General features: G+C 47.0%; 3 protein-coding genes across 16 annotated transcripts in view; 1 reads left to right on the top strand and 2 right to left on the bottom strand.

The window, feature by feature from the left end:
* Window positions 1–27,207, top strand: part of MED12L (mediator complex subunit 12L) — a 145,143-nt gene that overhangs the window by 91,019 nt on the left and 26,917 nt on the right. For 13 of the 14 annotated variants that reach the window (XM_075418468.1, XM_075418474.1, XM_075418467.1 and 10 more), the window contains 15 exons: window positions 7,742–7,889; window positions 8,477–8,595; window positions 9,776–9,919; window positions 10,432–10,595; window positions 11,059–11,190; window positions 13,969–14,196; window positions 16,586–16,727; window positions 17,568–17,688; window positions 18,408–18,509; window positions 20,200–20,313; window positions 23,627–23,820; window positions 24,375–24,563; window positions 25,544–25,618; window positions 25,741–25,931; window positions 26,258–26,419. In XM_075418468.1, the coding sequence (XP_075274583.1) occupies window positions 7,742–7,889; window positions 8,477–8,595; window positions 9,776–9,919; window positions 10,432–10,595; window positions 11,059–11,190; window positions 13,969–14,196; window positions 16,586–16,727; window positions 17,568–17,688; window positions 18,408–18,509; window positions 20,200–20,313; window positions 23,627–23,820; window positions 24,375–24,563; window positions 25,544–25,618; window positions 25,741–25,931; window positions 26,258–26,419 (2,225 nt within the window). The remainder of the gene's footprint in view (window positions 1–7,741; window positions 7,890–8,476; window positions 8,596–9,775; window positions 9,920–10,431; window positions 10,596–11,058; window positions 11,191–13,968; window positions 14,197–16,585; window positions 16,728–17,567; window positions 17,689–18,407; window positions 18,510–20,199; window positions 20,314–23,626; window positions 23,821–24,374; window positions 24,564–25,543; window positions 25,619–25,740; window positions 25,932–26,257; window positions 26,420–27,207) is intronic. The other variant, XM_075418461.1, reaches the window with a different exon arrangement.
* Window positions 654–2,299, bottom strand: P2RY13 (purinergic receptor P2Y13). Its single transcript, XM_009942398.2, is given in 2 exon segments — window positions 654–1,698; window positions 2,217–2,299. A coding segment is annotated over 1 exon segment (1,032 nt). The 5' UTR covers window positions 1,686–1,698; window positions 2,217–2,299.
* P2RY12 (purinergic receptor P2Y12) lies at window positions 4,963–12,599 on the bottom strand. Its single transcript, XM_075418477.1, has 3 exons — window positions 12,503–12,599; window positions 6,670–6,938; window positions 4,963–6,007 (listed from the first exon to the last, which is right to left on the bottom strand). The coding sequence occupies exon 3, from the start codon at window positions 5,980–5,982 to the stop codon at window positions 4,963–4,965; it is 1,020 nt and encodes a 339-aa protein (XP_075274592.1). The 5' UTR covers window positions 5,983–6,007; window positions 6,670–6,938; window positions 12,503–12,599.

The raw sequence follows: 27,207 nt of genomic DNA, 5'->3' as shown, positions 1-27,207 counted from the left end.
GTCCTTACAAGCAGCCATAGACAGTAAGCTGCTTACGTGTTAGCAAGTAAGGGTTGTTTTTTTTTAAAGCAGACAGAATTATTCTGTAGATTGTCTTAAGTTATATGAAGGTATTTTAATTCCTAGGCTGTGGTTTGTCTGTGTCCTGTGAGGTGGCTGGGATTTAGTAACGAACTCAGAAGGACCTCTGTTCTCGCTCACTTTGCAGCGCCAGCAGAGCAACGCCGGACTACAAACTGGTCATTGTTAGCTTTATGCATCGTTGGTGCTGGTTTTCTGTTCAGACTGCTGTGGTTATGGCCGTGAGGCCGCACGAGCGACTCGGGGGCGATGCGGATCTCTGTGGAGTGAGCGGGCAGCGCTGTGGCTGGGCAGGCACGGCCGAGGCTCGGCTCTGACTGACGGTGGGGCGGCAAGGAGGGCGCAGCTGGGGCGGAACAGCGGGGTGAGGTCAGGGCCGGCGGCCCCAGCCGCAGCTTTTTGCCCATTAGGGCTGAGCAGTGAGCATAAATAGAGAAATCCATTTTGCTGTTTTTATTGAATATTAATATCACAGTACAAGTGCCCTTTCATTGAACACAGCAGAAGTAAAACAAATTACTTTTCTAACTCCTTATGAATACGCGGAGACTGTAGGGTGTGAAGCTGCAGAATCAAGATTCAGTAGCAGACATTCGTGTGTCCAGTTCGGTTTTTGGGTTTGTATGAATTGTTTTCCGAAATGTCTCTACTCTCCTGCATAAAAGCTTTTCTACGAATGGCTTGCACAAGAAGATGTATATCAGGGGGTCCATGCAGACGTTTGTGGCAGCCAGCCACAGGGTGCTTTCCTTCGCGACGAAGAGCTGGTTCTGCAGGCGGCAGTCCATGCGGGTGGTTGTCTGACTCAGAGTGTAGGGGACCCTGCTGAAGTGAAAGGGTGCAAAGCATAAGAAAAACACAGTAAAGATGATGAATACTTTCCCCTTGATCCTTTGTTCACTTTTGTTGTCCTTCCTCTGTGTTTTTATATAAGACTCATACACCCTTTTGGCAATGATTATATAGAATACAAACATGAGGATGAGAACAGTCCAGAAGATGAACTGACAGATGTAATTGACGGCTTCGTGCCATTTGAGTCCGAAGTAACTCTTCAGCGAGGCACACTTCTTCACGGATTGGGGTGTTGCTTTCTTGTTCGATAAGATCATGTTAGGCAGAGAGAGAACAAAAAAGAAGAGCCAGACCAGACCCGCCAACATCTTTGCTGAGGTCAGGTTTTGCACCCAGAACTTCCCAAAAGGTCACACGATCTTGAGAAATCTGTCGAAAGCGATGAGACCAAGCAGCACTATGCTAATATACATGGTGTCATAAAATACTACGGCTGAGAAGCGACAGACAAAGGCTTTGAGTTGCCATGGCCCCAGGCCAGAGTCTGTCAGGATTTTCAGAGGAAGCATCAGGGTCATTATAAAATCAGAAACTAAGATATTTTTCAGGTAGACAATGAAAGTTGATGTGCTTGGGATGTGGAAGAAGGCCCAGAAAGCCAGGCTGTTCAGCACGAGTCCCAGGAGGAAGACGAGTGTGTACAGTGCTGGGAAGACCAGGTGGGTGACTGTGGTGTCCCGGTGGCACGGCGCGGAGGAGGCTGCTCTGCTGGAGTTGCTGGCAGTGCTCTCGTTTGTGAAGTCTCCCATTGTTCAAAGCAGGCTTGGGCGAAAAGGAGAGAGAAACCGTGTGACGTGTGTGGAATGGCGTGTTCCTGACAGCGACTGGCAGGTTTACACAAAGAAAGACAGAATCTGAACATGCATTAAACAGACCGACTGACTTCCAGTTCGTAGAAAATCTAAATCTTTGCTGAAGTTTAAGCTGTTTACAAACTAACAGCGAATGATAAGTGAAAATGGTATGTGTTCGTTGTGGAGGCCTAAGATAATACAACAGCAAGGTATAACAGCAGATTGCCCAGAGAACCATTTGTCTTTACGTGGAAAAGTGTTTTAGCATTGAGTAGAAGTTTTACAGTTGTGGACCCAAAGCAAGGTGCTTCTGGGGAAGCGACTTCTGGTATTTCTGACCAAGCACACGATTTTTCCTTTCTCAGCACAGTTTTAAATAACATTTTCCTGATAAGTTGCATGCTGCTGCTTATCAGCCTCTTCCGTCTGAAAGCCAGACGCCCACGTGCCCATCACACCGCGTGACCGCTCCCGTAGTGCAAGTACCTGAGCAGAGCTGGCAGCCGCTGCTTCGCAGAGGGATCTTTGCCTGCCTCCGGTTCACCCGCCGTTCCTTTCCTGGCAGGAGCCTCAAGCAAAGTATTAAGAATGGGGAAATGTGTAGAAAGATGAGACTTTTTCTGTTGGTGTGGTGTGTTGTTTCCTTCCTCATTTTCACGTATTGCCTGAGTTAGTTAATCACATTTGCTGCTGCTTTTCCTTTTGCTCTCTGTCAGAAAGCACGCTGCCTGTACTAAGAAAGAGAAAACTGACCGTAGCCATCAGGGCAGGCACGTTTTCTGGCTTTTTGTTTGCGTGGGGCAGACCTGGTGGCAGCTGCACTGCGCCGTTACGATTTGGCTCCTGTAGAGACGTGGGATGAACAAGCAGAGTGTTTCCTGACATTTTCCCAGGATAGTCCTCCAGCGCAGCTCTGGGTTCTTGTTTGTGTGTGTGAATTCCCCGGTTCCGGCCAGCACTGGTCGGCATCAGACGCGTGACCAGAAAGTCTGCTCAGAGCCGCCCTTACAATGGGTAACTCGGCTACAAAATCATGTGCACCGACGTATGTACCCTCCCTCTGTAGCCTGTCAGCAATGACACATGAACCTGAGCTTGACTTTTGATCTCCAGAATGGGATTTCTGGTTTCTTTTGGCCTCAGTGTAGCCAGGTGGTACAGTGTGCTCGTTACCACTTCTGGTTCTGGAAGGAGCTGCTGCTGCTGCGTGGTATGCTTTGTATGTATTATGTGTTTATTATGTATAATGTTGAAATCTGGTGTGTTTCTTTGTAAACAGAACTTTTTGTAGAAGTTTAACTGAGTCGTGTCTTGTATTTTCCTGTCAACTGGCGTGACTTGGGGTTCTGGCTCCGTGCTCGCAGCCATGTGGGAGATGGCTCGTGTTCAAGCCGCCCCTTTGTGGGCGGACGTGGTTTGCTTTTCGAGGTTCTCAGGCTGCAGCTGCAGGACCGTAAGTTTGTGCATGAGCATGTACGTTTTGGTTAATGTAGGTGCGCGTGTTGGTGGTGCGTGGCTGGCAGCAAGCAAAGAGCCTTGAGGACGGCCAGGATGAAGGTCACCCTCGCCATTGTCATCAGCGTGACATGTCCCTAGCTGCCAACCTGACTTCTGTTTGGGACTACACCAAGCTGAGACAGTCCATCGCAGTACCCCGGTGCTGATGGCCGAGGCAGCGTCTGCCACATTTTCTTCCCTGCCGCCCTCTTGATGCTGTTCCCACTGCCGGAGGAAGGTGCCCAGGGCCCTGCGGACCTGCCGTAGGGGACGCAGCGCTGCAGCATCCCACGCGCAGGTGCAGGCAGTGTGGGCAGCGAGGGCTGGCTGGAAGGGGGGCTTCGCGGGCCTCCCTCCCGGGCACCAGCTGGAGCCGATCAGTCTGGGCCCCGGCGGACAGGTTGTGGGGAGCGTGCGCCGGGGTGGCCGGCAGCGCCGGGTCCAGGGAAATAACGGTGCCCTGCTTTCTGCGGTGTCACTGATTGTTGTCAGCGTTGGTGCATGTGCCAGCATGAGCAGTGCACGAAACAGCTGTAAAATGTTTCATTCATCCAGGCAGGTTGTCAGAGACGCATAAACTCTGAAGCTGAGTGCTAAAGCAAGTGAGCCATCTGTTAACTTTCTAGGAAATTAAATATCGGTCGTGAGAACACCCGGTGCCCTGCCAGGCACCGGCGAAGTGCTGGAGAAGGGTAGGCAGGCAACGGCCTCGCGCAGGACGGAGCTCTTGCGTGATGGTGAGATGTACATCTGAGCTGGAGCGGTGCTGCAGTGCTGAGAACCGAACGCTAATTCGGTACGCCAGCCGGGGATCTTCTTCATGCGTGGTGGTTGTGATGCGTGGAAGTGTTATGTACCTGAAAATACTTCCCTGTTTTTCCAACTTTTCCAAGTGAAAAGGGGAAGTGGCTAAATTTTTTGCGTAGTGCAGAATAGCTGCCCTAAGCAATCAGTAAAGATTTTGCCATGAGTCTGTCTTTCCCCAAGATCCACGTATTCTGTAAATTAAGTCTTTGTGTGTTTTCTGCTATAGTATATTGTTCTCGATAAAAGGGTACATTTTTGTTTATTCATATGGTAAAGTGAAGTACTTGAAGATTTAACTCACATCAAGATAAGCCCCATTATGAAATAATTTCCTCTGACATACAACTATTAATTATTGGTCAGTGGGTTAAGAATTGCAAGTATATAAAGAGATAAGCAAAATATTATTCTGTTGCCAAAAATCTGCATAGGTAAAGAGCTTATCTACAAATGTCTTGTATTTCTGTTTGTCTGCCAGTTGTGTACAAGGTGGCAACTCCCTGTGTTTACAAATCACGTTTGCTGTGGACTTTAGTTGCTTTTCCCAGCTCTTGTGTTGTGATGGGCTTTACTCTGGCGCAAGTTAAGCTATTTCTGTGAAACCTTTGCAGTTCGTAATCTCATCTGTAGCATTTCATGAGTCTGTTTTAGTTTTTTCTCCACAGCTCCGCCTATAAGTCCAAACTTCTTCCTGGGAATTCTGACGAGCATGGAGGCTGTGATCAGGTGGTGCTCGTGTCTCGTTCAGGCTTTCTGGTTTCACCATTTTTGCAACCAGTGACGTTGGTTCCAGGGTGCTTGTGCTTCATCTGTAGGACAATTTCTGAAGAAGTCGGTGAAATTCTAGATATTCTTCCACGGGATTTGTGCTGCTTCCCCCCACCGATAAGCGTATGCGGCCAAGAAGGGGTGTGGGTGGCTCTTAGCTCTAGAGCGGCGTCTCGTCTGTGTCATCTCCTTCGTTCTGCTCCTTGATCCGTGCTCTGAGTTCTGGTGATGCTGTGTGCTTGCACAGCGTGTCTAGCAAGGACTTCCTAAACGATTTGCAAAGGAAGAAGTATATGAAGGGATCTAGGCAGGCGTTCAGTGACGTCAGCCACAGCGTGCTCTCTTTCAGGTAAAACAAGGTGTTCTGAGCAGAGCATTCAAAAACGTCTCTTGTTTGGCTCAGCGTGTAGGGGATTCTAGTAAAGTGGAATGGCACAAAGCAAATAAAGAACACTGCGATAATGATGAAAACCTTCAGATTTACAGTCTTTTTGGATGCTTTTCCTGGGCATCTGGTCCTTTTATAGGATTTGTACAGTTCCTTACTTATGAGTATGTAGCATACAACTATGACTGCTAAATTAACCCAGAAGATAAGTTGACAAATATAGTTTACGATTTCGTGCCAGACTAAGCCAAAATCAGATTTCAAGAGAGCGCACTTTTTTACGTTCTGAGGCGTTTTCTTCTTGTTCGATAGAATCATGTTGGGTAACGAAAGAGCAAACATTGATATCCAGATTGCTGTGGACAGGACCTTGGCACCTAAGAGGCTCCTTGGTGTTGATGTTCTGAATGGCGAAGTGGCTTTCTGATAGCGATCGATAGTTATTAGACCCAGAAACAAAATGCTAATGTACATGGTGAAGTAAAATACAACCTGGGTGACCTGGCACACAAATCCTCTCAGCACCCATGATACCAACTTTGCATCGCTAAGGATTTTAAAAGGAAAAGTCAATATCATGAGGAAGTCGGAAATGACAGTGTTCTTGAGGAAAATGATGAAATTTGATTTACTGGATATTTTAAAAAAGACCCACATTGCCAGGCCATTCATGGTGATACCCACCAGGAACAGGACTGTATAAAGCAAAGGAAAAATGACTTGACTGATTTTGTTATCGCTGGTGCAGTTGCTGTTGTTTCTGGAGTCGCTGAAGTTGGTTGTGGCTTTCATTTGCACTTCGTCTTTTCACCCGTCCCTATAAAAACAAAAGAAAAAAGCAAAATTGTGAGTTACATCCGTGGTAAGACTTTGACCTTTTTACCCTACTTTTAATTAGACTGGATGGGACCGTGCTCTGCAGCGAGCACCTGCGTGGGGTCACTGCGGAGAGCCCTGCGCAGTGCTGCACCGCGCCGAGCCCGCTCTTACATGGCCGTGAGCGCGGTGGCCGGCGGGTCGTCCGCAGACGCCAAGCGCTGGCACCCGCGCGGTGGTGAGGGGCTGCGCCGACAGCCAGTGCTGGCGGTCCAGGAGCCTGGCTCGGATCACGTCGGATCTGAACTGGCTGCCTGGGGAAGCCAGGCAGAGGTGCTGGATCAGTCAGCGTTGCGTTTCAGAAGGAGTGACTGCGAGGTGTGCGGTGATGCCGTTGTAAAAATTGCGGTATTTCAGTATGATCTCTGCCTTTGTAAGAGAAGGCACTCGGGGGAGTTGGTGCTTTGCCAGCCGGTGCCCAGGCATCCCTGACACCTTCCCTACAGAGCTGCAAAGCTTGATTTCTGTCTGTAAGATGGAAATACATTGGCTGATGCTTTGCAGCACGTAATAGATTCAGCTGCCAAGCCTAATCCCACTGAAAGAAGCATTCCCCGAGCGTGCAGGATGGGACCCCTTCCCCCCAGTCAGAGAGCAGCTTACCGTGGCTGCGGCTGAGAAGCGGTGGGACGCCCGGGTGTTTCCTGTGCTGGGCAGCCGGCGGAGGGTCGCTCGCGGCTCCTCTAGCCCTTCACCATGTGCGCGGGCAGGAGCACTCGGGTGTAAATCCCGCGGAGCAGGGGGAGGCTGGAGGAGCAGCTGCGCATCCCCGCTCCGAGACCAGGACCGTCCTCGGGCGTTGGACCGGCTCCTCAGCCAGAGACAGCTGCCGATTCCAGGTGACGCTCTCAGCGCTTCTGCTTTTGTTTCTTCTAGAAGAGAGAGAGAAACAGAATTTTAAAACTAATTTGAGGGTTGCTTCCTGCTTTCGACCTACTAGCAGAGTCCCTGTTTTTAAAAGAAAGCAAGTCTTTTGTAAGCCTGTGCATAGAGCTGCACTCCCATCTGCTACCTTTTTGCCTTGTGATTCTTTAGTATTGTTTTTGTATGCAGCCTGATTTTTTAAAAACTTTGAAAGTAATTGAAAGAAGTAGTGATTGGTTAGTTTGGAGAAGGTAGATATATTACTGAACAAAATATTTATACTTTATATGACTTGCAGAGCAGCGTGCCAAGTTTTTAAATCATACGCAGTGCATCGACACTATATATTTTATTAAAAGACTAAATGTATGCAGTTACAGTTGGAATAAACTATGCATATTTCAATTTCTTTGGGATGTGCAAAATAGAATTTTAGGAGTTGGGCTACATTTTTTTTTGCAAGGGACTTGTACACGATAAGAGGACTGTCACACAGTTTCTAGACTTCTGTCTTCTATTTACTGATCTGCTACTGCATGTCAGTCCAGGGACAGTTAGGAGCGTCATCGTGTGCGTCCTCTGACTCTGTCCTTACAGATCCATACAGAATTCAAAACACTGGGTTACATCTTTTCCCTCTGTATTTTTACCCTAGTCTTTAGTGATTTCATCTGGCACTGTTTCCTCACCACAGGAGATGCTTTTTGTGACAAAGAGTGAGTTATTGGTTGCAGTCCGGGCTGCTCGGGTTGGGTTTCTGCAGGTGATAACAGGAAAGAGAAGAGACTTCACTCTTATCTGGTCTTTTCAGGATGAATCTTCAAGTCATGAGTGTAACCAGCGCATGATTCTCCTGTATGGCGTTGGCAAGGAGCGTGATGAAGCAAGGCATCAGCTGAAGAAGATTACCAAAGACATCCTCAAAATTCTGAATAAGAAGAGTACTACTGAAATGGGTGGTAAATGCTTGAACGCTGCTGTACGGTAGCCTGTAGCGAGGGTTGCACAAGCTGCGAGGCGCTCAGCGAGTTGTCTGGAGCCGTGCATGCTGATCACGTAGTTCGGCTTCATCCCCTCCCAGCAGCGGGGAAGTGCTGACCAGCGTGCCGCAGCCCGCAGTGCGATCTGCTGGCCAGCTCCACGGCCGCGCCGGGACGGCAAAGGGCCGCTGCGCTCAGAAATCCCCGTTTGCCATGGGCACAGCTTGGCTGTAAGCGCTCGCGTCAGGCTAAAGCCCGGAACACGAGACTCTGGCTGGCGAGGGACACGTGTTGCTTACCCTCCTGGGAAAGCTGCATGATGCTCTGTCGGTTTTTCTTGGCTGTCGCCTTTTTGCATGGGAATGGCCTCAGAGTAGCTTTGATACTGTTACATGCTGTGGCATATGTATGTCCCAAGTCTAATGGAAAACTGAGGCAAGCAGAGTTTTATGTAGTCATAAGTAAAGTTTATTAAGATTTTTATTGTTTTTTAAATCAGTAATAATGCAAAACTACTAGGGTGCCATGAAATGTAAAATGACCAAAATATTTTTTTTTCTGTTAAGTTGGGGATGAAGGGCAAAAAGCCAGGAAGACCAAACAAGAAACATTTCCAACCCTAGAGACCGTGTTCACAAAGCTGCAGCAACTGTCCTATTTTGATCAACATCAGGTGACGTCTCAGGTACCTCGCTTGTATGAAATCGTGGCCTTTTGCGTTGTGCTGTGGAGATATCAAATAGGAAGCAAATCTAGGTTTTTGAAGTGTTTTGTATATACCAAGAATTTTCAGTGCACTGCTTCTTCAAAGGCAAGAGAGCAAACGCTGCCCGGGTGTTCTAAAACACCTGCTTCGGCAGCCATGCGGGTGTTTGGTTCGCTTGGTTCGTCTGGGGGCTTTGTTTGTTTGCTTTGTTTGCAAGAAGCTCTCTGGATTATTACGGATGTCATAATTTTTTAATGAAAAATTTGAAATGGATTTTACATAAATTTCCACGAACAGCATTGTTGAGGGCTTGCAGGTAAACCAGATACTTTTAAACGGATCTCTTGCGTATGTAGAAGATAAGTCCCTGTGTCCATGTGTGTGAAGGACGGTGCGCTCTGCTGTGGTTTGTGCGCCAGACCGACCACGGCTCGCTGAGAAGCCAGCGGATAACACCGTGTGTTCTTTTCGGGCCGTTAGAATTTATAGTCAGCCTCTGCTGTTAAAAAGCTGTATCAGTGGCTGACTGGAGAACATCAATCATTTGTTTTAAATGACAGGCCTAGTTTTCCTGGTTTATGTTAGGACTTGTGAGTATGCAAATGTGTCAGCATAGGATTGCATCGCTCTGTCAGGTGGTACTGTTTCAAAGTATATTTTAATAACCAGAGGCTAACATAAGTAAAGTAAAAGAGGTACTCGTTTGATACTTAAAGTGTAAGACATCTTTGGATATGGTGTTTTGAACAAATTGATTATATTTTGTTTGCTAGATAACACGTTACTAATTTATCTGAAAACCATCAGTAAAAAAATCACAGTGTAGTAAGATGAAAAGAAAAATCATTTTGCTGCCTCTTTAAAGCAAAATACCCCAGAGAATAAAAATCGGTGTTGTAGATGTTAAGAACAGTTTGACTCTCAGCTGTAATGCAGCGGAACAGCATTTTCTGAGCTGTCAGTTTTGAAAATAAAACAGCATGACGACTGACGTGCAGGATAGTAGAGTAATAGGTATACCCATGCATGCTTTGGGAGTGCTTTTATCTGTAAAATGCTGTCACTGGCTATCACCACTTACAAAACAGGACTTTGGGAGCGCTGGTGTATCTGAGAAGCCGGCAGTCACCAGACGACTTTTCAACATTTGTTTTCCCAGATCTCCAGTAACGTTCTCGAACAGATCACCAGTTTTGCCTCCGGAACATCCTATCACCTTCCCTTGGCTCACCACATACAGCTCATCTTTGATCTCATGGAGCCAGCGCTGAATATCAACGGACTTCTAGACTTTGCAATACAGGTAAAGAGAGTTCATGTTTGGGGGGTTATGTCAGGGCAAAGCTGTGGTGCGTTTCCTGTAAAAGCAGAAGAATCCAAGGGCTGGACTGCGGATTCTCCTGGCTTGCTGCCACGCGCTTGTGTTGAAGCAGAGTGCCAGATACTTCCCCTTCTGTCTTACTCTGACAATTACGGAGAAGCAGTAAATGTATTTTATTTTTCTTCTTTCAAAATCAATAAAATTCTGGATTATTTTAACACAAAGTATTCTAGGCTTCGTTGTTTCAGACTGAGCCGTCATATTGCACAGGAAAGCGTCTGGTGCCAGCAATGCCGTGTATTTCTGATGAGCAGTTCTGAGGGGTGTTTAACGGTTTGGTTTGCTCCCTCTTTCCCTTGTTGTGTAGCAAGCAGGGAATTTCATTTTTGTTTGCCTTATAGTTTTTTCCATAATGTATTTTTTTTTGGCACCTGTCTTACGTGTTGAACTTGGAAGTTACTTCCCGCTCGTTGTTTCCGTGTGTGCGTTCGCAGCTGTTGAATGAGCTGAGCGTGGTGGAGGCAGAGCTGCTGCTGAAGTCATCCAGCCTGGCGGGCAGCTACACCACGGGGCTGTGCGTCTGCATCGTCGCCGTCCTGCGCCGCTACCATGCCTGCCTCATCCTCAACTCAGAGCAGACCGCGCAAGTCTTCGAGGGGTCTGTGGCCGCTGCGGTTTTCCGAAAACGATTTGTGGTGTTGTCTCTTAGAGCAAAAACCAGTGGTGTGGGTTCAGGCAGGGAGGGCAGCTGTCGCAGTGCCAGGGAAAGGCTGTGAGAGCTCGGGTGAGGGGGGCGGGCGGCTCACCTCTGCAGCCGGCTCCCGCTGCCCAGGGCTGGTGGGACCGGCACGCCTGGTAGCCTAGGAAAGGGGGAGCTGCATGTCTTCATTTCCTGCCCAGTGGCCCCGTTCTGCCCTGGGCTCCCCCAGTGCCCCTGTGTCTTGTCCTCCCTGGGGACCCGGTAAGGGCGCAGGTGGCACCAAGCTTCGCACGAGCCCCACCAGCCTGTAGACACAAGGCCTGTCGTCGTGTTTTCCAGCTGATGGTGGGTGACACGTAACAGTCTGAGACACGTTTCCAGGGTGCGCTGGAGTGAACTCAGGATGGTTTTATTTTTGCAGGTTGTGCGGGGTGGTAAAGCACGTCGTTAATCCCTCGGAGTGTTCCTCCCCAGAAAGGTGTATTTTAGCTTACCTCTATGATCTGTACGTGTCCTGTAGTCACCTGAGAAGCAAGTTTGGAGACCTCTTCAGGTGGGTGGTACTGGGATTCTTCTCACCACTGCCTCGCCTGTGGACTGGTGCAGGCTGCTGTGGTTTTGGTGCGGTTTGCTTTCGAAGCAAAACACGCTGTTGTCTTTGCTGCTTTGCCTTTGCTGATGCAGTTCTCCTGCCAGTGCCGAGCCTGGCAGCACAGCGTCGGGTCCCGAGCCCGTGAAGTCCACGCTCTGCCGCGGAGGACAGGCCGAGCCCTCCCTGTGCGCTGCGCTGAGCTTCGCCAGTCCCTTCGGCACGCTCCCAGGAGCAAGGGGAGCGGGGACGCGGGGACCCGGCGCCGGGCCGGCTGCCGAGGCAGCTGTGCCGAGCAGCATCGGACCACTCCCCGCGCACCTTGGCTTGCGCAGGTTGTGATGTGATGATTTGATTTCTATAGTGCATTAGCAAATTGGCTGTAGTACATACAATGTTGGATGGAAAATAACAAAATCTCAGCTGACACAGCTGTAATATTCCATTAAATATTTGCTTTGATGTGGGGAGAGGCACAAACATGTTAGAGTTTGTGAAGTTTTATGCTCCAATGTTCAGTTCCTTGATTTTTAAATTAAAAAAATATTTTAGGTACCCATATGCTGGTTTTTTGGCTCTTGCTTTCTAAAGGGGGAGTGGAAACCTTTCATATGCAAATATGCACCTCGTGAGAGTTACAAACCACTTCAGTTACTGTTTCCCCTCTTGGTTTATATACCTGGTTTTGGTTTGCGTGCTTTAGATTTGTGGTTTTCATTTTGCAGGGAGCAGGGATCACTACTGAGAACTCAGTAGTGATCTTAATATTTTAAAAGGTTTTCAAAGACATGGGAACAGTAGCAATTAATATGAGAAACACTAGGAAAAAGAACTATGAAATATAGAAGCACCACAGAAGCGTCCTAGCTGTATGTTCATTTTTCTGCTTAAAACCCAAAGTTGAGTAACACAATAAAAAGTAGCAAATCATAACATCATCTAGTAATACAGAGATATTTAGGGTATTAAACCATATAGTAAATATGTGATATACAGCACTTGATTTGAAGCCCCTTTTTTCAGACAAGTGGAGTTAGAAATTCTCGGAAAACCGGTGATAAGATTTATGTAGAGATTTTTTAAACAGCTGTGTATAAGGTAATACTACGCTCATTTTCCTCTTGGTTTCCTTGCTACAGTTGAAACAAAACCCAGTTGCTGTACATGGCAACTTTTTCAGCTGCTTTTTGGCACGCTGTAAGTCCAGCTATTTCTCTAAGTTAATTGGAAGCAACAATGAAGTACAGTTCGTAAATGCTCAGATGTAGGGACTTACCTTACGTATATTGCAGTGCTTCGAAAGTGCCTGCTGATATCATCTGCAGCATTTCTCATGACCGGGTTTCACTGAGTCAGCTGCATGTCTTGGTTTAGTATGCTTGGTGTGTGTAATGGTATTCACTAAACTTCCTTTTTTTCAAATCATTCCTTTACTTTTTTTTTTTTCACTCTGCTCTTCTGACCACTCCCCCAGCGTTACTTCTTGTGCAAGCACAGATTCAGCTGTGCTTCGCTCACATACTTGGTGCGGTGTTGTTTGGGTTCTGGACCCTTCCACCCGTGAGGCGCGGGGTACGCGTGCGTAGACGCAGTGATGGCAGGGTGGCGGGGACGTACGCGTGCCCAGGATGCTGACGCAGGAGAGCCCGTGTACACGGTGCCTGCTGTCTGCGGTGGAGGGTGTTTGCTTCCACTGGCTGGTTTGCTGTCTTGGCTGTTACGCTGGCTGTTGGAGCGAAGGGTTAACGTCAGGCATTACTGTGCTTGTCGGTTACATGTCCTGCTGTGGCCTCTTCCTCCTCCTGCCCTGCATCACCCACGAGGTGCAGGGGCTGGCAGCGACAGGGTGCCCCAGGGCTGCCCTCCAGGCCCCCGCACCCTGCGCCTTCCATGCCGCGCAGCGCTTCCTCTGTCTTCTCATCCCGGGCCAGAGGAGTTCTAAAAAATCCCAAAGGTTTCAGGTATTTGAAGTTAGTTTCAGTTAATGGATTTTTTTCAGTAATGAGGAAGTCATCCCAGGTGGACTGATTAGTGAAGTTTGTCCATATGGCTGTTGTTTCCAGCTGTGGTATAAAACCCAGCACTGGAGACAAATGCTCATTTTTTTGCCACATTTTGTGGGTGGAATTTGCATTCTTCACTAACACCTTTTTCCCCCCTGAAGAAAGCCCATTAACACGTAGGTATTCCTAGCCTGGAACATTTCTTGACCTTTTGTTGTAAGTGTCAAAATATGACCTTTAAGTATCTTTTCTCTGCTTACTGATTCCGGCTTTCAACAAGTTGCCTGTTATGTCACATTATTACCAAATGTAGAGTTTTAAATTTAGATAAATGTTCTCATTTTTCCTTAATTAACTCTGCTTACCCCCGCCGCAGTTCCCCGTGCCGTAGCGCGTGGGGAGGGGGAGCAGTGCTGCGAAGCGCTGTTACGGTTCGCTGCAGCGGCACCCGATGCTCCAGGAGTTACGGCCAGCGAGGCAGGAATGCGGGCGCCTGCTCCAGCGGCTCACAGTTTCAGTCGTAGAAGTGACCTGGGATCTTGAGACTTTATTTGCAGGAAAACTTGAATGAAATTGATGTGTCAGCCTTATTTTCTGGTAGATGCACCTTATAAAAAATGAGTCTGAAAAATGCGTACAGAATGGTAACCAAACCCGGATTTTCTAATCCCGCATGGTGTGGTCAGCAGTCCTGCAAAGTACGTGTTTTGGCAACTCTCTCTCTTTTTTTGGTTCTCAGTAGTGCCTGTTCGAAGGTGAAGCAAACGATATACAGCAATGTTCAGCCTTCAAATTCCAATTTACTGTGGGACCCAGAGTTCATGCTGGATTTTATTGAGAACCCTTCTGCTCACAGCATTAACTACTCAATGCTGGGCAAGATCCTGAGCGATAACGCGGCCAACCGCTACAGCTTTGTCTGCAACGTGCTGATGAACGTGTGCATGGGGCACCAAGATGCAGGAAGGTAAGGCAAACCGAGCTGGAATCGGAACTGGCTGGACTTTTACATGGTATGTATGAGTTTTCCTTTCACCTTTTTGTTTTGTGTCTTTTTTGCAACAGTTGTCATTCATTACTCTTTCTGGTTGCTGAAAATCTACAGCGTAAGTTTCCTCTGAGTTTTTCATTAAATCAGTCTGCATGATTTAACAGAAGGGAGCAACAAGTAGAAGTTACTCGCTGTAAGGCAGGCAGTAAGCTGCCTGTATCAGCAGTTGTGCCATTTCAGACAGAACAGCTCAGCACAGTCTTCGCTCATTAGAAGCCTGTAAATGAGGGAAGGTTCTGCATGAGGGCATTTCCTTCTTCTGATGCAATCGGTGCTTAATTTATTAAATGTGTAGTTTATTTATTATGGATTTCATCTTCATAGGTAATATGTAGATTTTCCAAAAATATTTTTTTAAAAATATGAAGAATTTTATTGGCTAGAAGCTACTAGAGTTGTAACAGCTGTCAGTTGTATTTTCAGAGTAGCTTGGACCTCGTGGTGCATGGTTCAAGTTGATCTCCAGTGATTAGAGTTAAGGATGAAATCTGCACCTCAGCAGGTTGCCCAGCATGCAGGTTGTCTTTTCATCTTCTCAGATGATCTCAAGGTCCTGACAAGAAGTATGGTGAAGAACCCTTGCAGTAAAGCATCATCAGTGTCAGGGTTTTACACTGACAGTGTGTTTTCTTTCATAATTCGGATGGGCTTCTCGCAGCTGGTTCCTTCTTCCAGTGTGCAAACATATGAACTCGGTCTTCTTGTGCAAATGTGGTGTTGTAGTCTGGAAACTGTTTTACCCTGGCTTTCTGTTCTGCCGAGCCTGTCATGTAGGCTGAAATGGACACTGATGTTTGCAGCTAGCCTTTACCCCTCGCCCCAGCACTTTTGTTCCTCTTACACAATCAGAACCACCAGAACCTGGTGTTCTGCTCTGATTCTGTTCCAATTTTTATTAAAAATTTCTTGGTCTCGATAGTTAGGCCTAGGTGCAGCAGTAGCTGACAATCTTTTTTAAGGTTGGTGACAGATCACAAAACTCAAGGAAACTGTGGATTTTTTTTTTTCTTTTGTTTTCTGATTGACTCCTGCCCAAAGTGTGTGCAGTTCCTGTATCCTTCTCCCTGTCCCCAGGATGAAGCCATCTCTGAAATGTCCAGAGCAGGTCCAGAAGAGGCCCCAGCAATGATGCGAGGGCTGGAACCCCTCTGCTGAGAGGGAAGGCTGGGAGAGCTGGGGCTGTTCAGCCTGGGGAAGAGAAGGCTGCGGGGATAGCTTCTTGTGGCTTTGCAATACATAAAGGGGGCTTGTAAGAAAGATGGAGAGACACGTCACCAGGGCCTGTAGTGACAGGACAAGAAGCGACAGTTTAAAACTGAAAGAGGGGAGGTTTAGATTAGATATAAGGAAGAAATTTTTACCATGAGGGTGGTGAGGCGCTGGCCCAGGCTGCCCAGAGGAGCTGTGGCTGCCCCCTCCCTGGCAGGGTTCAAGGCTGGGTTGGACGGGGCTGGGAGCACCCTGGGCTGGTGGAAGGGGTCCCTGCCCAGGGCAGGAGGTTGGAACTGGGTGGTCTGTAAGGTCCCCTCCAACCCAAACCATCCTGTGACCCTATGCAACGTGGGACATCCTTGGCAGAGCAGAGCAGCTGAGAGGAAGCAGTTTTGTAAGAGCAGCAAAGGGGAACATTGAAATGTGGCCAAGCGAGTTTCACTGTGGAACAGAGAAAAAATAACTTGTGCTGGGATGAGTCAACTCTGCTCCGTGTGTTAAAACGTTACATAACTCTGAATCATGCAACGAATCACACGTTACACCGTATGCGATCTGCGGAGTAAAACTCATCAGTGCCAGCTGATTGTGTGAGCTTCTCCTCCCTCCTGAGCAGTGATGCTGGCCTGGCGTGGGGCAGGGGTTCCTGGGGCTGCGGAGCCGTGCCCCACCGCAGCGCTTGCCCCTGACACCCTTGCTTGGAGGGGGATGGAGCTGCCGTTGGCACTGAGGGCAGGCCGGAGCACGGCGGGTCCTGCACGGGCTGCACGCCGTGGTGCCGCGTGCCGCAGCCCTCGCCGTGGGAGCACAGAGCCTGTGGAGCAGGGGCTGTGCGAGATACAGGCCCTGGGTACTCTGGGTGGGATGGATGCAAGGTGTGGGGGGCAAGTCGCCTGCTGGGTTTGTTCCCCCAGATGCTCCCCTTGCCCAGAACTGATTAACACGGAGTTGTATGTACAGTAGCTTAATCGCTTTTGGACATGACCCCCCCACCTTAAGCACAGAAACACTGGTTCTTCTGCCAAGCACCAACCTGTTTCGACCTAAATATTGTTTACAAAATGTCTTGCTTCTGTTTTTCTCTTTTTCCTAGGATTAACGACATAGCAAACCTTTGCGCCGAGCTGACGGCGTGCTGCACGGTGCTCAGCACGGAGTGGTTAGGGGTCGTGAAGGCTCTCTGCTGCTCCTCGAACCACGTCTGGGGTTTCAACGATCTGCTCTGCAGTGTGGATGTGAGTTCGGTGTCTTCTGAAGTACCTGTTAAACCTATTTACCTAGGGTGTGCTCAGAGGTGTGGTAAGGTTTCCATTCAATACGAAATACCGAGCACAAAGTTAGTCCTGTATCCATTGGAGTTTTCCAGGCTTTTAATGAGATTCCTGATTGATTTTTATTCTTTCCTAAATCTTCAAGGTTAATGTAGAATTTGGGCAATGCTTTACAAAGTGTTCTCTTTGTAGTTTTTTTTTTCAATGGAATGATAGGGAATGTTGGAGGTACTCTTTGAAAGGAGCAGGTATGTCCATATACTTTTCCTGGAACACTGATGGATGTGTAAATAATGACCTCTATTTTAAAGACCCTGTCTTGGTGTTGGCCCTTAGGCTGTAGAAGGGGTGGTACACTTTGCTGTTTCTTACTCACCTTACTGGTGTAAGTTACCATAGTCCTGTTAAAGTCAGCAGCATGACAGTGACTAATGCTGTCCAGTATCTGATGCAATATATTTATCTGTAGTCTGATTGCACGTGCCTTTAGGAACAGATTGAAGCTGTGTACACTGGGGACATGTTCTTGTCCCGAAGCTGAAGAATGAGTATTGATGTTATCGGTTTTTACAGAACAATAAAATTTTCTCAAGTTTTAGAAGATTAATGTTTTTTATTTCAGAATTTGTGGTATTTGAAATAGGTGTTTGTTAAAATTAACTTAAGAGCTATCAGTATTTGCCATAAAATGTTTGGGAAATGCATTAAAATGCAGAGACAAGTGCTTGTGACATTTTACTGTTTATTCTTAGAGTTAATTCCTTAATAATTGTGGCAATGGTGTGTGCACTGTTTTCCCTCAAGGTGAGTGACCTGTCGTTCCATGACTCCCTGGCCACTTTCATTGCTATACTGATCGCCCGGCAGTGCTTTTCTCTGGAGGATGTAGTTCAGCACGTTGCACTGCCTTCTCTTCTTGCAGCTGGTAAGAAAATACGGACAGAAAAACGTAAAATTATGGACTTAAGACTTCTTAAGAAGTCTCCATTGATTAAGTAGTGCGTTCTGAACTGCGTTCCTGTGTGGAATGCCACCTGCTGTGCGTTGCAGCGTCTGTGTCCCTGCGGTTCCCAAAAGGAGCAACACCAGGTTAGATCAGAGAACCACGTGTGACAAGGGGTGTCAGAGGTGCAGACAGCACGCTGTCCGCTCCCGCTGTGCAGCCTTGCCTTCTGCTCGCAGCTCCGTTCTGCTCTGCGCTGTATGCTCACGTGTCTGCCAGACCTGCTGAGGTTGTGCGTTTCCTTCTGGCACCAGCCTGCCTGACGCTGGTGTTTCCTCTCTGGCCTCATGGTCCTTGCCTCCAGCCCTGGAATGCTGTAGCCGTAGTCCTTTTTGCTGGCCACTTCACACATTTCTTTTCACGTTCTGCTTGGATGTGTGTTTCTTACTTCTGCTTTGACCATCAAAAGCCACTTTAACCATGTATTCTTTTCTGTCACTGATTAGGTCTCTTGCTTACCAACAATCATACTATTCTTTCCTGTTTCTTAATGACTCAAGGCCAGAAATGGTGATTCCTGTTGAGGAAACTATTGTATTGCCATTTAAAATGGGGCTGCGATGTAGAGTGTTTCCAGGTCTACCACTGGGACTTGTGCGGTCCTGGGCAGATGCCTTATGTCCACGTCTCATCTTCCGTAGCCTGTGGAGATCCAGACGCTGAGCCTGGGGCGAGGATGACCTGTCGGCTGCTCCTGCACCTCTTCAGGACACCCCAGGTCTGCCTCTTCCCCCAGGGAACAGGTAAGTTGCCCGCTGTGTGATCCCCTCACGTCAGAAAGTAAACCCGGATGGTTTTTGATGGCTTCAGATTTCATGTGTGAAAATATCCATAGTGCAAGTAGAAATGATAGCCTGTTTAAAACTACAGATGTTTCACTAGTGAAAAGCTGATACGTACTATTCTTGTGTGGGAAATGTTTTATATGCGTTTAAAACTGTAGAAGTTTGCTGAAACTTATTCGTTATCAGAACCTGGCCATCCAGGTGCCACATCATGTTGACATAAAACTCAGCCATATTAATATTATATCTTATAAGAGAAAATTAAGTTTCAATGCAACATCTGTGTGCAATTCAGCAGAGGAATACATTTAGAAGAACTGTTCTGTCCTGGTAGTTCTTGTTTTGTTTTGGAATTTCATGGGAGCAGCCTGGGACGTATTCATGCTCATTTTGTGCCGGTGCTGCTGTGGTCGTGTGTGTCACAGTCCCCACCTTCCTGCGTACCAGGTACTGTTGGGGCAGTGACAGCTCCCGTGGTGGGTCATATCGCGGTTATATAGAAACCACTAGGGATATGTGTCATGCAGTTTGGTAGCCTTGCATGTAAATTGAATTTAAATGTGGTTTTATATAGGGTACAATAAAGCAGCCAGTCCAACAGAAGAAGCACGAGGAAATTATTTCTCAGAATGTATGAATGTAGTTCTCTTTCCTTTTAAATTTGAGTATTCTGTGGTCTGACCTGTGTGTGTTTGCCACAGACCAAAAGAGGAAGGGAAAGGGCGAGGAACAAGCACCTAACAAAAGGAAACAAGCCTGGAGATAACCTGTGTTTTGACTTACAAATATTTCAGCAAATTTGATGACAAGACTACTTCTATGGGAAAACAAAACTGAAAGAAAAAAATAATGCAGCTTCTAAGTGGTGTCAAATTCTTCCATCTAAATGTAATACGAATTTCTTTTCTGACCAGAAATGAATGAGCTTTTGTTGCACATTTGAGCAAAACAAGTAAGAGCCCTGACGAATACTGTCTGAGTAACAGAAATATGTTACATGGTCCCAGGCTTCCCTAGAAATAAAAGTGGATGTGCATGGATCAGAAAAATCATGTCTGAACTCTAGGAAGCAGTACGAATCAAAGGAATGCGACCACGTTGCAGTCTCTTCTTCCAGCTGGCTCAGCTGAGCACCTCAGGAAGGTGGCAGATTCATCCTCCCTCCCTCCCTGTCTTTCAGCCTGTTCATCTGCCCTTGCAGTTAGGAAGAGCACTCGCCGACTGCTTTTGCTTCTGAGCAGCAGAATTAGGCTTAACTGCGCAACAGGCACTTATATTAATGAATTTTGCCTCATTTGGTATGAAGACTAGGTGAAGGGAGTAATTTCCTAAATTTGGGAAGTCAAAACCAAAATAAACTTCAGTGTCTCACTGTGGTTAAATGTGCTGTTTACGTGGGCACACTGAAGTGACAGGCTTCTTTTGTGAATGAAGTGATCATAGCTTATTTTGATACTACTGCATCATAACCATATATTGCTATTGATTTTAAAGACTTACCTGTTGGTCTTCAGTTTCGGTTTTGGAAAATTCACTTCTTCGTTCAGTTATTGTACTTCCGTAGCCTTTCTAGACGAAAAGGATTCCGTACAAAGGAAATTTTAGTTGGTGAATAACAGCCATTTTCTCCATTTTCTTCTTTCCATAGGGAAATTATTTCCCGGAATTCGTTCTTCTTGTGATCGTCACCTCTTGGCTGCTGCTCACAACAGTATAGAAGTAGGAGCCGTGTTTGCAGTCTTAAAGGCGATTTTGATGCTTGGTAAGATGGTGCAGAGTCATGTGCAATGTTTTTGTCCTAGCGTTCGGGTAAAAACCAGATCGTGTCAGTTCACTTCCCTGGGAATGCCCCTGGGGAAGGAAACCCTGATGACAGGAGAAAATCGTGGATGCTGTCCATGCTTCTGTAGCGTGTGAGCAGCGTTTCCCCCACGGGTCAAGAGACTGAATTTTTCTGTGATGAGTCATCCCCAGCCGATGAAGCCTTAAGCAGATGTGACTTTTTCACATTATGACCCCTACCCCCGCCACCAAGTCCCAGTACATTTCAAACTCAGAGGAGTCCCCCTCAAACATACAGGGGAAATATGGGCTCAGATAATTTTTCCCACCTTTTTCTGTGTTTTACCACAAATCACATATGTCTGTCTTTGTGGAAGCTGTAAAAGAATCACTGCTTAGCAACTCTCCATGAACAACAAGTGTGTTACTTTTCCAAACATATAACTGACTCAGAGTTTTGGTTTGGCCAAAGTTTGGTTAAAGCTCTTGTGACCTATGGTGATGTGTGTTTCTGGGGCTGAGTAGATGTCCAGTTAAAGAAGCAAGATCTTGCAGCTGCGGATGTACCCCAGAGGCGTACCTCCAGCTGGAGTGCCATTGTTACATTCCCTGTTGACCAGTGTCTCAGAACTGTCTCAGAAGCCCCATGATCCTTAATGATGTGACTGTATTGGGAAGGATGGTAAAGGCATAGCTACCTGGGATGGACTGGTGGGTTTGAGAGTGAGTTTGAAATACATTTGTGGCCATTATCTATGTTCTTTTGCTATTCCAAGTGCTAAGATTTGCTGGTTTTCTTCATTAATGGTGTGTAGTGTGAACGCTTGTTTCATCTCTATGCAGGGACGTGGTTTGAACAGGGTCTGTTGCAGGGTGTTACGAAGGAAGACTCGGGCACAGGGTGTATTTGTGCATTCACTGCAGCGCATCTCCTCCTGTACCCAAGATGTTATATCTGGAGATGGCTCGTGTTGGCACTCTGCATTAGATATTTAAAAAATGCACTTGATTTGCTGAGGAGAAGCATCAGATAAATGATGGCTGTTGCAGTTCTATGCTGGGGAAGCTGTGTGAGTAGAAATCTATGTTAGAAAAAATAATACCCACCCACAGTGAAAGACGGTGCTGCAGTCAGCAGCTCTAGGGTGTGTTAAATGTCTTCACAAATTTTATCAGAGCGTTCTGGGGTGGCTTTAGTTTCACCTGTGGCTTGGTATCGGTCTCTTCATCGTATTATTTGCCTGCCAGATTCTTCCTTCGTGTCCTTCACGGGTACAGATTTGGGCTTGCTATGGCTGCGCTCACAAGCTCGTGCGACGCTTGGGTGCGGGGTGGGTGCGGGTGGGCTGTTTGCCACTGCCATCGGCTCGCGTGCGTTGGGCACGGGCGTCCGTCAGCTTGTTTCCCACGCTCTTCACAACGAGCTGGTCCCGGGCTTTGGGTTCTGCAGGGCGTGATGTGTCCGCTCGACCCGCCGTTGGGTCGGTGGTGCGGGGGTTTCTGCCTTTAGGGGAGCAGAGGGGTAATAACCACTTTCACTTCTCAGGGCGCATTCTGCTGTTCTGCTGTTGGCCTGGCTGCAAATCATTTCTGCCCTGTCTCAGTGACAAGGCCCTGCATTCGTCTCGCCTCGCTGTCGGGGCGATGCCGTGCGAGGAGGTCGGGGCCACGGCGTGCCTGCCGAGCTGGCAGAGGGCTCAGGGATGAAACCTGTGCCGCCGGGTCACAGCTGCCGCTGCCACCCCCGGGAGGCACTGCCTGGGGACAGGCTGCTCTGCCACAGCCCGTCAGCGCGCTGCGCTTGAGGAGTGTTCGACACAAGTTCAGTCTTGTTGAGAAAGGGCTGTATGCTGGGTATTTGGGAGTAACTCTAAAGCAGCACAAACCAGGGGGGGGCACAGGCGCTGGTGGTTTTTCTTAGCAGTAACTCTCCTAAACCCTCATTTTTTTCCGTCCGGGGTAATGCAGTACGGGGGAACACCGGAACAGTGATGGGAGAGCAGAGTGCTCAGGAGCACCCAGTGCACCGCGGTGTTACAAGCACTCTGTGTAAATGTGTAGTACTCTGAGGATGTGGCCACACCTGCTGAAAGGCTGTCAGTCTCCTTGGTGCAATAGTTTGAAATATTTTGCTGGCAGTTGTAGATTGTAGTGGAAAAATCACAGCGTATGTGTAACCAGAGGCCATGATGTAAATGCCTATGTGCTTGAACGAGTCGATATTCCATGTGGCTGAAGCAAGCCGTTTAGCCTTGTCACGTTGTGTTAGTTGTTGATCCTGTTAGTAAACTGAGGGGTTTGCTAACGGGTGGCTGTCATGTGTGGTGTGTCAGTGAAGATCTGCAGGAGTTTCTGCTGACTTAAAACTTCAGGCAATGGTAGCCCGCTCCTCACGCGGACTGTTGTGCATGCTCCCGGGTGGCCTCGCAGCTCTGGGGTGTTACTGGGGGCAGCAGCTGGGGCTGTTTTACCCCCTCTGGGGTGTTACTGGGAGCAGCAGCTGGGGCTGTTTTACCCACTCTGGGGTGTTACTAGGAGCAGCAATTGGGGCTGTTTTCCCTGCTACTGCATGCTGTAGTTGTATCTTCTTCCCTGTCCAAGGTTTCAGGCCCATAAACAGGTAAAACATGGACGGCCACAGGTCTGATTTTTTTGCCTTGAGTCCAAGGTATTTTTCCTTGCTTCCCCAGTCCCCCCCACTGGTTTCAGGGAGGTGGTGGTGGTAGCTCTGTGCTGGTGCCTTGCAGAGAGGAGGGTCTCTCCGGTGTTTGCCAGGCTCCCTCAGCATGCTCTACGCTCTTCCATTCGCAGGAAGATCAGTCTGTCTTGTCGAGAAGTTCATAGTAAGGTGGGCTAAGGGGCCACTGCTCAAAACTTGTCTCTTGATCCATGGAGTGTTAATAAATCAAAGTAAGAGAGAAGACTTGGAAAAGAGACATCCGAGAAGTGCGAGTAACCCAACCCTTCCTTATCTGCGAAAGCAATTCCATACGCTCACAGGCCTTTTCCTGTTGAGCACAAAGTGGCTTTATTTGTGATTGATTTGTATAAACCTTTTTCTGCTTCTGAAATAGCCATTAAAAAGATGATGCAAAGTGAAGCAAGTGGACAGTGCTTTGTACGCGGTGATTTTCAGTCAGTCAGTGCTGCCCCGTAGAATGCCACTGCCGCGCTCCGGCTTTACTCCTCAGCTGGCCTGTGCCTCCAGGGACGTGCCTTGGCGGGCAGGGTCTCTGTGGGCACAGGGGCTTGGGTAGAAGTTCACCCTGTGCTTCTGTGCTTCTGCTCTACAGGCGATGCCGAAATCGGCAGCAACAATGTCAACTCCTTGAAGAGCGAAGACTTCCATATGAGAGGCTTATTAGATGAGCTCAATGAGGATGACATCTGGGGGTCCTCTCTGAAATCATGCGGAAAAGCTGTTTCCATAGAAACCGCTAGTTTAAGCGAGTACGCTAGATATGTGCTAAGAACAATTTGCCAGCAGGTAATCTGTAAAACTACTCTTCTGTCTTCATTTGGAGAAACAATGTTATTTTATTTGAAAAGCATAACACATACTTTGCTGCAAAATGACTGTCGAAGTATTTCAGTATTTGAGTTCTGTTTGGGTTTCCTGGTTTGGACAATTTATGTACTCAATAGGATGTTATTGGGGGGAAAAAAATTGCTTTGGTTAGTTATTAGCATCTCCCTGCACTCTGACAGAACTGAGGTGTTTTTCCTACCTGAATCTCAAGCACTTTGAGAAGGCAGTAGGACCAATCCGTCAGCTGTCTGCTCAAAGTGCTTTTGCAGTAGCATTTGTTTTATTGCAAAGTTGGTTTCAAAGTATAGAGAAATTAATTTTGGAAAACCTGTTAACAGTCCTATGCTTCGAGGTGGCACTGAATGACAGAAGACGTTTCTAATCTCATGTGTTGTGTGAACCATAGTTCACTTCAGGTTTTGCGTAAGGAAAAATCACTTTTCCGCTTAGCTTACCAAAAGTTAATATTGCCTTGAAACTGTCTTGTGAATCTGTTATCTTATTACTTACAGGAATGGGTTGGAGAGCACTGTTTAAAGGAACCTGAGAGGCTGTGCACAGACAAAGATCTTATTTTGGATCCCGTTCTTTCAAACAAACAAGCACAGAAGCTCCTTCAACTTATCTGTTACCCTCATGGCATTAAAGAATGCACCGAGGGTGACAACCCTCAGAGGCAGCACATCAAACGCATACTTCAGGTACTGCAGTGGGGAGGAGGTGGAAAAACTACCTGTGATGCACGGACTCTTAACCCGTCAGTTGGCAGCACCACCACGGGACGCTGATTTGCCGCTCCTGGTGCAATTGAACATTAGATTCTTCTTAGTGTGTGCTCAGGATCCCCAGTCTCTGTAGTAAACGTTTTATAGGGCGACTTCTGGTGTCTCCTTACTTCTGATTCCACAGTTAGGGAGGAGGCAAGCGTGCAGCACGCTCGTCATTGCTGTTCCTCACTGTCAGTCGTTAGGAAGCTGCTGAGCAGGGAGCTGCTGTCAGGGCTGCTTGGGTGGAGATGGCTGCTGTCTGAGTGGGGCTCTGGGGCAGCACTGTGCCGAGAGACGCTCCTGCTCCAGGGAACAGGCTCTAACGCCTTCACAGACAGTCCTAAATGGATCATTTCTCCAAATTCAGCCACATTAGAGACCCTCCATTCCTTAAACTACAAAATGGATTTTCTTTGAATAGAGCTGTGAAGAATCAAGTTGGCGATATCTGGAGCAGGACAAACGGTGATCAGTGTCCCGCGGTGTAATCACTTCAGCTGCTGCGTTTACCATAATTGTGTCTAGGTGGCCTGGTGCTAAATACAAACACGTCCACTTGGGTGGCAATGCCATGGATTAATGTAATTACTTGATGAAAGAGCAAATTACATTTTCTGTGTTCATATTTAGCTAAACTCAGATTTTGCAGAGAGCGAGATTTTTATTCAGAAAAGTTGCACAGTTAAAAGTATTGAGTAACAATATTAGCTGCAAAGATGTGGAAGTTAATGCACATTCTTTAATAGGTCTGATACTCTGAGGTGTCATTAGACTGTTAAAAAGAGTAGTGACTGTGCTGATCTGCTCATGAGGTGAGGCTTTTGCATGTGAAGTATTCAATTATGAGACTTATTTTTGTTCTTCGGACGTGTAAAGTGTTGACACGTGTATTTGTAATGTTAATTCTTACCTAGAACTTAGATCAGTGGACTCTCCGGCAGTCTTGGTTGGAGCTGCAACTAATGATCAAACAGTGCACGAAGGAGCCAGTGAGTATCTGTTTACAAACTTTCTCATCTAAATATTTAATGCAAAAAAGTATGTTAAATTTTAACGTAGTCCATGAGCAAACATACCATGAATGTGCTAGTTTACTTATGTTTTACTGTAGGGTTCTGGGTCTGTGGCTGAAATGAACAGCTTGTTGGATAATATTGCAAAGGCGACAATAGAGGTGTTTCAGCAATCCGCTGATCTAAACAATAACTCTTCTAACTCTGGTATAGGCCTCTTCAATCCAAACTCTGTTGGAAATGCTGACACAAGTAATACAAGACAGAATGGTAAAAAGACGTTCCTAAGGTATTTTTTGTAGCACCTTTTTAATTATTTTAGCCAACGTGATGCTTAATTATGTGTAGATTGCCTAGACTTTTTTGCACTTGAAACAGGAATGTACAGAAATGAGTTAGCTGAAGGTTTCTTCTGTTTACTTTTGTTTAACAATAAATATAGTTGCTATTGTTGAATTTTCTGGAAACCAGAAATTGTGACTGCTCAGTCTGCAGCAGTTACTCCAGATGCATTGTGGCAACTGCTTGATTAAAGCAGTTCAGTCTTATAGCAGCTAATACTGGTTGCAAAACTATGTGGATCTTTCGGCTGAAATAAATTTGTTCTACTTCTAGTTCTTCTGAGCGGCGAGGAGTGTGGCTGGTGGCTCCCTTGATTGCAAAACTGCCTACCTCAGTTCAAGGTAGGGTCTTGAAAGCTGCAGGAGAGGAGCTGGAGAAAGGTCAGCATTTGGGCTCGTCTTCAAAGAAGGAAAGAGATAGACAGAAACAAAAAAGGTACGACCTTGGGAAATCCCTGCACGCAGAGCCGAAAGGTGTTTTGAAGGAGGAGTATACTGAGGACTGGATCTTGGCTTTGCAAAACCTCATCGGTTCACTTCTGTGAAGCAAAAAGTTATCAACCCCAAACGGGGTCCAGGTTTCATTTAATTTGAAGAAATATCATTGGTTTCAGAGGAAGAAATGTGAAAGCTTCGTAACGCATCTTCCGGTGGCTATTCTGCAGCTTGGTGATGGGAAATGTTAGAGATTTGAAAGAACAGTTAGAGCGCCTGTTGTCTCTTCCCTTCTATGGCAGCAGGCCACTTTTCTTGCCATTAAGATCTCATAATTGTCATAAGATGTCACTTAATTCCTGTTGGGAATTAACTTCAGCTCATCTCTAAGTTTCCAAGTGCATGAGAATTTTAATGACTTAATGGTTATCGATTTTCCTTTAGTAAAATATTCTTCCACAGCGCCTGTAATTTTTCTTGTACTTCCTTCGAGTTGTGATAGCAATTACATTGCACACTGTACACAATGAGCTCCCTTAGCTTCAGACAGCAACCGTCTTTCTTTTTGAGAAGCACTTCCGAAGTACAGTTGTTCAAGAAAACAGATGGCTTCTTCCCAGCTCCTGGTGTTTGGTTGCTGTGTGGTCCCACCATAAGTTTCTTGTTCTTGCCTGTCACTAGTGTGCATTGCCGTTTGACCCCTTCGCCGTTGTTCGTGCAGTAGACTTTCCCCGTGCGTGGGACCAATGATTGGGCTTTACCAGTTTTTAGTAGTCTGGTAAACCTGTG

The sequence above is a fragment of the Opisthocomus hoazin genome, chromosome 4, assembly GCF_030867145.1.
Source record: "Opisthocomus hoazin isolate bOpiHoa1 chromosome 4, bOpiHoa1.hap1, whole genome shotgun sequence".
NCBI lineage: Eukaryota > Metazoa > Chordata > Aves > Opisthocomiformes > Opisthocomidae > Opisthocomus > Opisthocomus hoazin.
Note: the sequence above shows the minus strand (reverse complement) of the source record. Positions and strands in the feature narration are given on the sequence as shown.

Excerpts from the sequence above, each read along its gene's own strand:
- P2RY12 (XM_075418477.1), bottom strand. The coding sequence starts at position 5,982 with ATGAAAGCCACAACCAACTTCAGCGACTCCAGAAACAACAGCAACTGC.